Genomic DNA, 13,142 nt, shown 5'->3' with positions numbered 1-13,142 from the left:
GGATTCTTTTTATAATAAAAATTCGATATCATCCAGATATAAAAGATGAACGGAAATTTATCAAAATTATTAAAACGATTAAGATGAGGCGCAATCATGTCATTGATATGATAACTTTGGGAGTTGTTGTTAGTGAAAACTTACAAGATAACAAAAATACAAGATTACAATTGAAAATAAATATGAAGAAAATAAATCTCTTCAGGCTGAGGCGCGGATATCTCGCTCTCTTTAAGGAGATTCAAGCCCACTGCAGCAAATGTTTTCACCGGTCCAGCAGTAGTCCTTCTTGACTTGTCCCCTCTAGAATACAACAGCCTAATCACAAAATATAACTCAACAATTCTGGACAAGAGTTGAGTCCAAAGCTCCACAAAAAGAACACCTCCCTTCAACTAATAAGAACTCTCTTTTTGACTAACTCTTTCACTCTATATTTTTCTTGTATGTACCAACCAAATGAAGACCACCACTATTTATACTACAAGAAGTCTTCCTAGCAATGAATAGGGAGATAATGTGACAGTAAATAGTGAAGATAATGGTCTTAGGAGTTACATATGTTACAAAGAATAATGGGGAATAAAGAGTGAAGTAAAATGGGCAAGTAAAGGCCACCAACGTGCAAAGACTCAACGGACAAAAGGAAGATACTGCACAAAGACCATAACTTCCCAACGTTCTCTACAACATTTATCACTAATGAAGAATGGCAATAAAGCCTAACTGACTGTAGATGAAATGTCACATTATGAGTGAGGATTGTAACTCCTAAAATGCATGTTACATGCTCACCTCACATAGTAAGTATAGATACTGCCAAACGGACAAAGGTGCAAATTAATATAATAAAATATTAATATTAAAATACTAACAAACCAACAGTTGTCAAACAATTCAAAGAAGAGCTGCCTCAATTCGATTATGAGGATATTAAAGAAGTAGATTAATTTCTTGATCAATTTATATGTCTTAGGATTGTGATTAGAACACTTTCGGTTAGTTGCATACCATTACAATCGTTCTTATATAATTCCTTTCATTTAACATTATTGTTTAACTCTTATTAACCGTTGCTTAATTTTTGTTAATCGCATGGCAACAAGTGATCTTACATTATCGTCTACTTTCCAATTATGTGGGTGAGATACATACGAAAATGTCTCCCACGAAAATGGTAGAACTTATCTGTCAGAAGGCTCGGATATTTAACAGTCCAAATGCCCGGTAAATTTGCGATGCTGAAGTAAAATTTACGGAGATCTAATTTTATATTTATGTATGTGTTTAAGAGAACTTTTTTAATTTACTGTCCAACTCTTTTTATATTAAATGCATATCTCCTATACTATTTTCTTATTTTATTTTTCTGACATACTATCTTGTTTCTTTGCTTTATTTTTCTATCTTTCGTTTAAGAGAACTCTTTTCATTTACTGTCCAACATTGACGGCTCAAGCTAATTAGTGCCTTGAAGTCAAAAATAAATCGGAGCCTAACTTTTAATTAACTTTTTATTTTTTATTTTTGAGATGCAAAGTTATATTCTTTCTTTTTTAATTAAAAAACTTTATTTTTTCTATGGTCTTAAACTAAAGATATACCAAAATATTTTTTAATCTTGTGATCTTAAACATATTATGTGGAAGTTAAATTTTAAAATTGACAAAAAAGACAGAAACATTTTTTAATGTTTCGAAATGAACTAAAAAAGATAAATAAATTAAAAGATATAGTATATTAATTTGTTAAAAAAAGCTTATAATAATTTTAGGGGAACTTTCACATATAGCCACTAATAAAATAGTTTAATTGCACTCCATAGCTATAATTTGCTAATTACGATTCGTAGCTACATGTTATAAGGATGAGAGTGGCGAGCGAGATTGAAAGAGGGAGGAGAGAGGCGAGCGAGAGAGGGCAAAGAGTGGATAGAGTCAAATTGTATATGTATATCTGTCAAATAATTAATTGTATATATGTACCTAATATACATATGTATTTGTATATCTGGCGAGCGAGATTGAGAGAGGGAGGACAGAGGCGAGCGAGATTGGGAGAGAGAGGAGAGAGGCCAGCGAGAGAGGGCATAAAGTGGAGAGAGGTGAACTGTATACGTATATATGTCAAATAATTGTACATATATAATTGATATACATATGTATTTATATATCTGGTGAGAGAGATTGGGAGAGGGAGGAGAGAGGCAAGCGAGATTGGGAGAGGAGAGAGACGAGTGAGAAAGGTCATAGAGTGGAGAGAGGTTAATTATATTTGTATATATGTCATATAATTGTATATATATGTGTATAATTTGTATTTGTATATGTATAAAAGAGGACAAATGACGTAATTAAAGCTAAAATTAAGCTGCAAGCCGTAATTGATTCATACTATAGCTATATTAGTTAATTAATTAGTACTCCCTCCGTTTCAAAAAGATTGGTCTGGTTTGACTTGGCACGAAGTTTAAGAATTTAAAGAAGACTTTTGAATCTTGTGGTCCTAAATTAAAGTTGTGTCAAGTGTACAAAATTGCCCTTAATCTTGTGGTCTTAAACATGCCACGTGGAAAGCAAAAAGTAAAATGTTACCAAAAAAGGAAAGAGGTCATTTCTTTGAAACTGACTAAAAAGGAAAGGAGGTCATTCTTTGTGAAACGGAGGGAGTATATGTTTATTTTTCCGCATAATTTTATTATTACTAAAAAACTAGGCATTCACAGAACGGTACCCGATTTACCACTGGACCAAAGGCTATCATTTGTTTAAATGGGCCCAATTTTTATTTAGTTATACGTATTTTTTTCGAAGACCAAATATACTTATATATATCGTGTAATTTTTTTATGAAGTAGGTCATATGAACCCTCTTGATCCAACGTAGGTTCGGCCGATTGAGCAACCCTTGGCTTTTCTTATAATGCAGTCATAACTATTAATAGCCTGCCAAAAAAAAAGAGCTACACATTTCAGTACATTGTACATCAACCACAAAAATTGCAGATTTCAACACATTTTCTGTCCAAGTTAGGCTAGGAATAAAATAATCATAAGTGATCTGGAACTTTCAGTGGTATCACTTAAGAATATTCAGGAGTTCGAAGCCTAAAGGGCAAAAAATTTGACAAAAATTTCAAAAGGGCACAACAATTTTTTTCTAACCAAAAGGGTAAAATCGCTACTGACACATCGATTTTGTTTGACGCCGTTAACTTTTTTTTTTTTTTAGAAAATCGCTGCCCGTGTAGTGCTTTTGTGAATTTTTTTTTTTCATAAAAATCGTTGTATGCCATACAGCGATTTCATTTTTTTTTTAATTTTCAAAATTGAAGCAACAAAATCGCTACTGTTGTAGCATTATTCCTTTTTTTTTTAAAAAAATCCCTGCCTTGACAGCTTTTTGGTGAAAAAAAAATTGATTTTTTTTTCTGAAATATCTATCAACTAGTCAACATCAAAATGACTAAATTTTTTTTTGCATTTTAGAAAACGCTGCCTTGACAACGATTTTGGTGAAACTTTTTTCTTTTTTTAAAAACAAAATCGCTGCCTTAGCAGTGATTTTGGTGGAAACTTTTTTATTAAAAAACAAAAATAAAAAAAAATCTCTAACAATTGGTAGAAATCATTTCTTAATTTTTTTTATAAATATCGCTGTCAATATTTTTAAAAAAAAAGATCGTATTAAATTTTTTTTTGTTAGTTCACTGACACTTAGCGAAATTCCCTGCTAATTGTTTTTTTTTTATTAATTGTTCAAACATTCACCTGTTTGACAAAAATCCAAAAGGGCACAACAAATTTTTAGTTATTTTGATGTTGATTAGTTGGAGAAAAAAAAATTTCCCACCAAAAAGCTGCCAAGCCAGGGATTGTTTTTTTTTAAAAAAAGGAATAACGCTGCAACAGTAGCGATTTTGAAAATTAAAAAAAATCGAAAAAAAACGTTGCACGAACAGCAATTTTCTAAAAAAAAAATAAAATTTAACAACGTCAAACAAAATCGATGTGTTAGTATCGATTTTTCCGTTTTGGTTAGAAAAAATTTTGTTGTGCCCTTTTGGAATTTTTGTTAAATTTTTTTGTCCTTTAGGCTCCGGACTCGAATATCTAGTGTCATTTGCAATCAATGAATTTTTCAATTTATGGTGAGACTCGAATTTGGGATGATAATTGTTTTTCTTCATTATGAGATTTTTAGCAACCCCATCAACATAAACAATGCTTGACATATATCCAACAGTTGAACGCTTTATCCAAAGCGAAGAATCAAGGCCGATTCAATAAGATTGGAGGCCTAAAGCGAAACTTAAGGAAGGAACCCTAATATTTTATATTTTTTATCATATATTTTTATTTAAAATATATTAATCTAGCTTTTTTAGATGTGAAATCATTAGTTACTGTTTTATAATTGATTTGTTTTAATAATTCTTTTTCAATTGATAATATAGCTAATCTATTCAATCTCTATTAAGACATTGTTGATCTTAAATAAGATTTAGTCGATTTTAGTTTTGAAAAACTTCTTTCGGCTTAGGGAACAATTAGAGGAGCGGTTAACATTATTCAATAAGCAATATGTGCATTTGGAAAATAAACAAATCTGTGTTTGTGTGATTTTCATCAAATTGTTTTTTACGAAATTCAAGTTCTATATTCATTTCATATGCAATTTCCTTATTAGAAATCATAACACTCATAATACATATAATTTTCTTTAAAAAAATAACATTTATAAGATTTTTTTTTTTAAAAATGACGCCCAAAAAAATATGGAGCGAAAACGATGATTTTAGTGGCCTAGAGATTAAGGCGATCCAGCGTAGAACCTATCAACAATGATTTTGACCTTTGATGTAACACAAATCTTCCCAATTTGAATATTGAATTACTTAGGTGTATAATTCAACAACAAATAGTTTTAAGTGTTGTTAGTCAAACGATACCAGTGATTTGGGTATACGGTATGACAATGTGGCCTCGACACACTATCGTAATTTTAGTTAGAATGTACAACAATGTGGTAATTTATATTATATTATAAACTTTCAAATATACATTTTTTTTTTATAAAGATCCACTAGATAACTAATTAATTTTTAATACAATATATTTCACGTTGAGCATGAGCATGAGTTCTTTTTACAAAATTTAAAATAATGAATCTTTATATAAACAATATACACTTATGAATCAAATTTTATATTAAAAAAATATTTTTTAATTTAAAATCCTACTTTTTGAAGAATTTGATAGCTGAAATTGAAGTTGAAATAAACCTCTAATTTCAAATTCAAACATAAAATTGAGATCCTGAATCTTATGTGTGAATGAATGCCTACTACATAAAAGATCAAAAAGATTTACAGATTTACACGACATGGGCTGAAGATAGGCCCACCTTCTATAGGAAACTATGTTAACCCCAGCCCAGTAAACCCAGAAAACTGGGCTTCTGAAGGCCCAAAGTAGTAATACTAAACCCTAGTAAAACGCCATAGATTAAAGAAGAGAAGCAGCGTTCAGAAAAATCCTTCCGCACAACCCAAGGTAAGCCTCCATTGCAGACCACCAGTCGCCAACCCTAACTCCGCCATCATGGGTCGCATGCACAGTCGTGGGTTCGTTATTCTCTCTTTCGAGTCTCCATTTTTTTTTTTTCATTTTTCTGAGCATCAATTTGACATTTTCTGTTTCCCCTGTTTTTTGTGGTTTCAGTAAGGGTATTTCAGCTTCTGCTCTCCCTTACAAGAGAACTCCTCCTAGTTGGCTCAAGATCTCCGCTCCAGATGTAAATCATCCCACCTTTATTATCTACTACTATATAGATGTTTTTAGAAATTTTAATTAAGTTTTGCTTGATTTTCTGATTTCAGGTTGAGGACAACATTTGCAAGTTCGCTAAGAAAGGATTGACCCCTTCACAGATTGGTGTGATTCTTCGTGACTCTCATGGAATTGCACAAGTAAAGAGTGTTACTGGTAGCAAGATCTTGCGTATCCTCAAGGCACACGGTACGTTTTTATCATTGTTTATGTGAATGTGGTTTGGTTTATGAGTATTTGAATGAATTTGGTTTGAGATGTATGAGTAATTTGTGGGTTAATTGATAGGGCTTGCACCTGAGATTCCAGAGGATTTGTACCACCTGATTAAGAAGGCTGTTGCCATCAGGAAGCATTTGGAGAGGAACAGGAAGGATAAGGATTCCAAGTTCCGTTTGATTTTGGTGGAGAGCAGGATCCATCGCCTTGCTCGCTATTACAAGAAAACAAAAAAGCTCCCACCTGTCTGGAAATAGTAAGCTTACTTGCTACTCTATCTTGTTTATAATTTTTTGCATTACTTTGAATAACTTAGTGTGGTATTGTGTTGCATTTAGTGCACTGCAAATAGTATGCATTGTTGATTCCGTTAAGATTGCCGGAGTGGTTTGGTTTCACTTTGTTAAACATAGGTTTTCTTATTTGATTTAAGTGAACTGATGATCCCAAAAGATGGGCAGCAATTAGTAGTTTGTTAATGTTAAAGTGAGCCACACTTGTTCAGAGAATGAGTTGTTGCCTGCTCATGTGGTCATTAGTTAATCACCTCGTGAGTTAGCTTTTGGGGAAGCGTTAAGCCTAACCTTCTTCCCTCCCCCACCCCTCTTCTTTATTTGCCCAATGCTTAGCCTCCATGGTCTATGTGTACGCTAAAGAATGGGTTGTTGCGGTGTCTCCCCGCATCATGAGTTTGCTTTTGTAATTGAGCTAGGCATAAGATTTATTTCCTTACAATTTAAAAAGTTGGCTGAAATCTTTCTAATATTTAGGATTATTGGCTGTGATAGGTTTATACTGTTTTTGATTGTGATGTCCGTCTTAATTGAGCAAAATGAATTGTGAGGATTCATGTGCTAACCTCCAACTAGCTTGGGATCGAGACATGGTTGTCAACTTGTTATTGTTGTTTGCTTCCCTCTTCTTGATATATGCTCCATTGTAAATGAAATTTCCTGGTTTGTGTATAGCGATCTTTAAAGTTGTAATCAAACCCACCGTTCCTTGACACCTTGTTTCTCTTTTCTAGTTTAACTTTGGTATCATTTTATGTCTAAATTGTGTTTGGTGCATATTATTGGAAAATGCACCAAGAAAACTACTAAACTATTTAAGGAAAGTTCTGAATGGTGAAGAAGTTGTTTGTTTCCAGGTTTGGGTATAGTTTTTCTTTAAATACAGCAAAGTTTTACTTCTTACCATAGTACTCTGGTTTGCTCATAGTGGAATACTTATGTACTGGGACGCACAGCATATAATCCGTTGACATTGATTCTTCAATCTGTTCTTTGTTTGCTTTTCTAAATGTTTTTGGTGATTTTCTTATGTGGTTCGGTTCCTGGGTCTTTGGTCTACTGGTAAGAGTTTAGCATGTTTATGTGTGGATTAGGCGCATGTTATGGGTTTGAACCTTGCCCCAAACTAAAACCTGATATTTAATGGAGAAAGAAGGATGGCCCATTATTATCCATTTGAGTTTTGAGCATTGTTCTTGGTTTAAAACAATCTTACAAGTTACATGGTTCTAAAACCAACATGTGCTGTAATTTCCTTTTCTTTTTCCGTTGTTTTTACTACTTTCCTGGTTTAAAAAGCAAGGTGTATGCCATCTTATTCATTTGCAGCAATTCTTATATAACTGAAGGTTGCTGATTATTTTTACTTCCTCTTATGTGCAGCGAATCTACCACTGCCAGCACACTTGTGGCATAGGGTGAGAGACTTGAGCTGGAGTAGCTTTGGCTGATCGCAATATGTAGTTTTCTTGTGTCATGAATTGTTTGCTAAATCCAATTTTGTTTGATTTAATCATGCTACTCAATGGAAGATAGTTTTCTGGATAGTATTTGCTCCTATTTTTACCAAGTGTTAAGCATAGATACTTTTATTTAGATATTCGAATGAATGACTTGTTTCTCAAGCTCATAGTGGTAACATGAAAGCCAATATCCAACTGGTCTGGCTGCTCTGTAATTTGGATTGCTGAAAATTATGGTTTAATGCTCTTCACTTTATGTGCATGGCAGTGAAGTACTACTTTTAAACCTAAAGGGGTCGTTATTCTGTGATTATATTCTTGGGATTGTAATCCTTTGACTAAGCTCGAGTTATTTCATGATTATGCTTGGATTAAATTTATGCTTGTGTTTGGTTGATGTTAATTTATACCTTCAACTAAATGCATAATAAATTTTATTCCAAGCTTAATCTTGGAATAGTCCACTTCATTGTGCGCACCAAACTACCCCGAAGAGTAGCAGCATAATAATGATGTAGAATTTAGCACCTAAGGGCGTGTTAATGAAGTAGGTGAGTGCCATGAAGTTTCGGATTTAAATATCTATAATTTTGTCTTCTAAGACTAGAACTTATGAGAAAAATCATCTTATGTTCAAGCCTTGGGGATACAGAGTTGTTTGATATCTATTGTTAATGGGAGGCGACACATACTTCATAAAATTAGTTGAAGTTTGGATGTATTGAACCTTAATACCGTAATTATCAAAATAAAATAACGAGGTAAGGTCGTTGTATCGTTTATAAAATTATTGTATTCCCCATTCAAGATCACTTCTATGCGGTCACCTGTATTTAGGCCATTTTGGCATACCTAATAATGCAACATTTACACTTTAAATTATGTGTTATATTTGAAAAGGAAAGAAATAGAAATATACAACAACATTATCTAGAGAAACTTACATAAATATACTATAAATAAAAAATATTTACCATTTATAGCAATAACATTTTTTTTTTCACTTGATCACTTTTAATACATTTATAATACACTTTTAATTCATATTGCAAAGAACAATTTATTATTCACATAAAATACAAGTTTTATTGATGGATAATACATTTATCACACATTTTAATACATTTATAATACAATGTGTTAACTTCTTACCAAACAAGCATAATATATTTTTTAAAACAATTATAATACATATATATTGCATACTTAATTCACTTTTAATATACATTGCAGATTTAACATAGTATTGCTATAAATAGTAATAAATAAAAAGTATCGCTAAAACTCGTAATTATTTATTAAAAGGCACTCATCCAAGTAATTTTTCCCATTATTTACTACTCAGTATAATATCATAAAGGGATAGGGGCGAATGGGGCAGGTCCAGAACAACATTGGTAGGGATTGAGCTGGGAATGGGCCTATCCTGGACCAGGACAGATGGGTCAAAATCGATAGTTCCGTCCCGATCTACCTATTTTACGGGATGGAATAGATCACGGCACGATAATTTTTTTAAAAAAAATATTATGAAATATCTAAGTTGTGATTTTTCATTACATATTTTTATTTTTAAAATTTAATTCTTTTTAAATGTTAGATTGTTAGACTTTATAAATTTCAAAGTAAGTTAGCTCAGTAAGAAATAATTTTTTGAAAGTGTTGGAAATTGTAAGTTTGTTAAATTCAATTCCTTGTAAAGTTAGATTGTTAGACTTTCAAATTTTAAAATTCAAAGTAAGTTAGCTATGTAAGTGATAAATTATTAAAACTTTGTAAATTATAAGTTTGTTATTTTTAAAAAAAATAAACTCTATTAATTAATATGTTGTGTAAGATACGTGACTAGTAGAAACTAGAACATGACCAGATGAATGTTTGTATTGAATTTTAGCAGCTCACTAGACATTAATTATAACTAAAATTACACTTTCCAATTATATCGATACAATTTAATTAATTATCATTAACTTTTTAAAATGTTATGTAAAACTTGTCACTAGCAGAAGTTAGAACATAACAGATAAGTACTCATATTGAAATTTTGGCGAGAGTCTCTAAATAATGGGGGTGGTGGGAATAGAGCTATGTGGGGGGTTTCAATATCAATCCAATCATATAGGTACAGTTCAATTAGCTTCTGATACTCTTTTTTATACTGTTATGTACGATTCATCACTAGTAAAAGTTAAAATGTAATAAGATGAGTACTTGTACTGCATTTTAGCGCGATTCACTAGAAATTATAACCAATATTAGACCTTGCACTATACAATTTGATTGGGTTTTCATATTTTTTAGAAAATGTTATGTAAGAGTCATCGCCAGTAGAAGTTAGAACATGATAAGATGAGTACTCACGCTAGACTTTAGTGAGACTCACTATACATTGGGGTTGTAGGGATGGGGTTATTGGGGCAAGGATGAAGATGAAGTGTGTTTGGATGGTGAGCAATCAATGTGAAATGTCATTTGTGGAATTTGTTTTTCCATACTTTCATTAGGAAAATTATTTTTCATATTTTTAATGAACTTGTTTTTCTACGGAAGTATTTTCTAAAATATGTGATCAATCGAACATGGAAAAACTAAAAAAAAAACCTCTATGCCGAACACATCCTTAATTACCATACAAGATTTAATTAAGCAATAATCAAGTCACATCCCACATCGGTGACAACTGACCAAAAGTTTCTTTTTATAAGTACTCAACAAGACAACACATATTGCTGAGCTTAGTAATGTGAGCTTGTAACCCAAGTGGGAGCATTAAGATGATCGGGACGTTCAAATCTTCAGCCCTCGACACAAATAGTGAGTTCATAATAAGTGCATCATGTTTACGGTGAGAGTAAAATAAAGTAATTTTATTAGGCTGGCTTAACAGAGCAGCGGTCTCACCAATGGCCTGAGTTTGGGCAAAGTTTTAAGTCAAACCACTAGAGATGTCAGGTTATTCATTGAATTGGACCCATCATCTTTTAATTAAGGACTAGCTTAATAGAGCTGCATTCCCGCTGATGGCCCAAGTTTGAGGTTGTCAAAAACCAGTGTTTCCGCACAATTTCAAGTCAAACCACTAGAGATGTCAGGTTATTCATTGGTTTGGACCATAATCTTTTAATTAGGGGTTGGCTTAACAAAGCAACGCTCCCGTTGAAGGCTCGATCTTGAGGTTGTCAAAAAATTAGTGTTCCTCCACAGTCCCAACTCAAACCATAAGAAATGTCAGATTGTTCATTGATTTGTACCATCACCTTTTAATTAGGGGCGTAATGGTTCGGTTGGATCGATTATTTTATAAAATTTGTATCAATATCAATTTCTCGATTATTTTAGTTTGTATACAATTAGACTTTCAAATTCATTCCAATCTTATAGGTTTTTTTTTATATCGATACAATTTAGCTATAACTAAAATTAGATCACTTTTCTAAAACTATTTTAATCATATTGGTACAGTTCGTTTTGATTTATTTTTTAAAAAGTTATGTAAGAGTTACTAGCAAAAGTTAGAAAGTGATAGGATGACTTGATGAGTTCTCATATTGGACTTTTGGCTTGAATCTCTTACAATTATAACTAAAATTAGACTTTTCAAAATCATTTCAATTATATCGGTACAATTCAGTTAGATTTCGATACTCTTTTTAAAAATGTTTTGTAAGATTCGCCAACAGTAAAAATTAAAACACGGAGATAAAGTACTTCTATTGAATTTTAGCACTATTCACTAGACATTATATCTAGATATAAATCATATTTGAAGAGTGACAAACAATTATGAAAAAATATAATTTTTTTCCTCTTATTATTGACTTATTTTTAATTTTGTTTCTCATATTAATGAAGGCAAAATATTAACCTTCAATTAAACAAAATATGAGATTTAAGTCCCTAAACCAAACTTGAGATTAGGAGTGTGCATCGGTCGGTTTGGTTCGGTTTTATGTATTATCGGTTTGGTTTATCGATTTTCGGTTTTTAAATACGCTAAACCAATAACGAACCAGTAAGATAATTTTTTATCGGTTTTGATCCTTAACGGTTCGGTTTTTGGTTTAACCAATAAGAAAATGCTTATAAAACAAATATATGGTTTCTCTAATAAATTATGTAACTTTACAAAAGCTCATAAAATAGAAATAATACTAACAAACATGAAAAGAACTATACATGTGTAAGACAAAGAGAAATCAAGAGGAATATGGTTCTTACTTTAGGTTTTGACGATTTGTATAATGTAAAGTTGTGAATTCAAAGTCACAACGAAGTATGAATTGATGGCTAAATGACAAAGACATAACTATTAAGATATTGAGATTAATATTTACTAATATGTATGTATATGTAAAAGTAGTAAATTACTATAGTCTTAACTCTTAATGGGTTAACGGTTTACCCAATAACCCAATATTGAAAATCAATACCGAACCGATAACCCAATAATTTTTTTCTTTATAAAACCATTAAGAAACCGTTAACCCAATAACCCAATAACAATAAACCAATAACACTTTTCTCAATTCGATTTATCGATCGGTTCGGTTTTTGCACACCCCTACTTGAGATAAACAACATTGGTTTCACGTTTCTATTCATTTCTTTTATTTCTCACCAAAAGTGACCCCTCACTCTTTGAGTGATTCTCATTAATGTATATCTTAAACATTTGAAAAGCGTTTTTATCCAAAATCATACCTTGATAAGGAAAAGGAACCTTCTGCAATCATATTTTTGTCATAATTTCAAGTATGTAGTGGAGATAGAAGCTAATATACAAACAAAAAAATCGTGAAATAATTTTAGTTCAAATTTTATTTTAATAGTATTTTTTTACTATTATATATAAAATATTAAATTTATAACTCGATTATTTAAACTTGATTTTAGAACATATGAAATTCAAATGGACATGAAAAATGTGCAAGACATGTTCTTGTAAATCGGTGTAAAATTGTAAAGGAATATAAAATAGAAAAAATTATTGGAGGATTGCTAAATCCGCATTTCCAATTGAGTTGAAGGACAATATAGAGGAAATGAAAAAATTAGGAAGGGATTGTTTGGATGGTTTTCTATTGTAGAACTTATTGGATACATGGTGCCAGAAATATATTCAAGAACATAATAAATGTGATACTATAGACAACAATATGACAGATAGTTTTAAGAGCAACTTACAAAAATGACTATATTTATAGGGTTATTAAAGTATAATAGCTATAAGTATGGTATTTATAAAAAATGACTACAATTTAACTTTTTTTCTAGCTATATTATTGTATATGTTTTTTATTTTTCTATTTTTCTATTTATACACTAATACAGTTTTA

General features: G+C 31.4%; 1 protein-coding gene and 1 long non-coding RNA gene across 2 annotated transcripts; one reads left to right on the top strand and one right to left on the bottom strand.

Annotated features, from left to right (window-relative positions):
• Positions 1–5,480: 5,480 nt before the first annotated feature.
• LOC125860295 (40S ribosomal protein S13) lies at positions 5,481–7,968 on the top strand. The gene is made up of 5 exons (XM_049540222.1): positions 5,481–5,626; positions 5,724–5,796; positions 5,882–6,020; positions 6,120–6,306; positions 7,727–7,968. The coding sequence occupies exons 1-5, from the start codon at positions 5,604–5,606 to the stop codon at positions 7,758–7,760; spliced, it is 456 nt and encodes a 151-aa protein (XP_049396179.1). The 5' UTR covers positions 5,481–5,603; the 3' UTR covers positions 7,761–7,968.
• On the bottom strand, positions 7,727–8,110 carry LOC125860296 (uncharacterized). The gene is made up of 2 exons (XR_007445842.1): positions 7,931–8,110; positions 7,727–7,900 (listed from the first exon to the last, which is right to left on the bottom strand). It is a non-coding gene; the product is annotated as an uncharacterized LOC125860296 (long non-coding RNA).
• Positions 8,111–13,142: the final 5,032 nt, after the last annotated feature.

Source organism: Solanum stenotomum, chromosome 3 (assembly GCF_019186545.1).
Source record: "Solanum stenotomum isolate F172 chromosome 3, ASM1918654v1, whole genome shotgun sequence".
NCBI lineage: Eukaryota > Viridiplantae > Streptophyta > Magnoliopsida > Solanales > Solanaceae > Solanum > Solanum stenotomum.
The sequence above is the reverse complement of the archived record's forward strand: the minus strand, read 5'-3'. Positions and strand labels throughout refer to the sequence as shown.

Excerpts from the sequence above, each read along its gene's own strand:
- LOC125860295 (XM_049540222.1), top strand. The coding sequence starts at position 5,604 with ATGGGTCGCATGCACAGTCGTGG. Across the intron at positions 5,627-5,723 it reads GGTCGCATGCACAGTCGTGG|TAAGGGTATTTCAGCTTCTG; the intron begins GTTCGTTATTCT and ends TTGTGGTTTCAG. Across the intron at positions 6,021-6,119 it reads GCGTATCCTCAAGGCACACG|GGCTTGCACCTGAGATTCCA; the intron begins GTACGTTTTTAT and ends GTTAATTGATAG.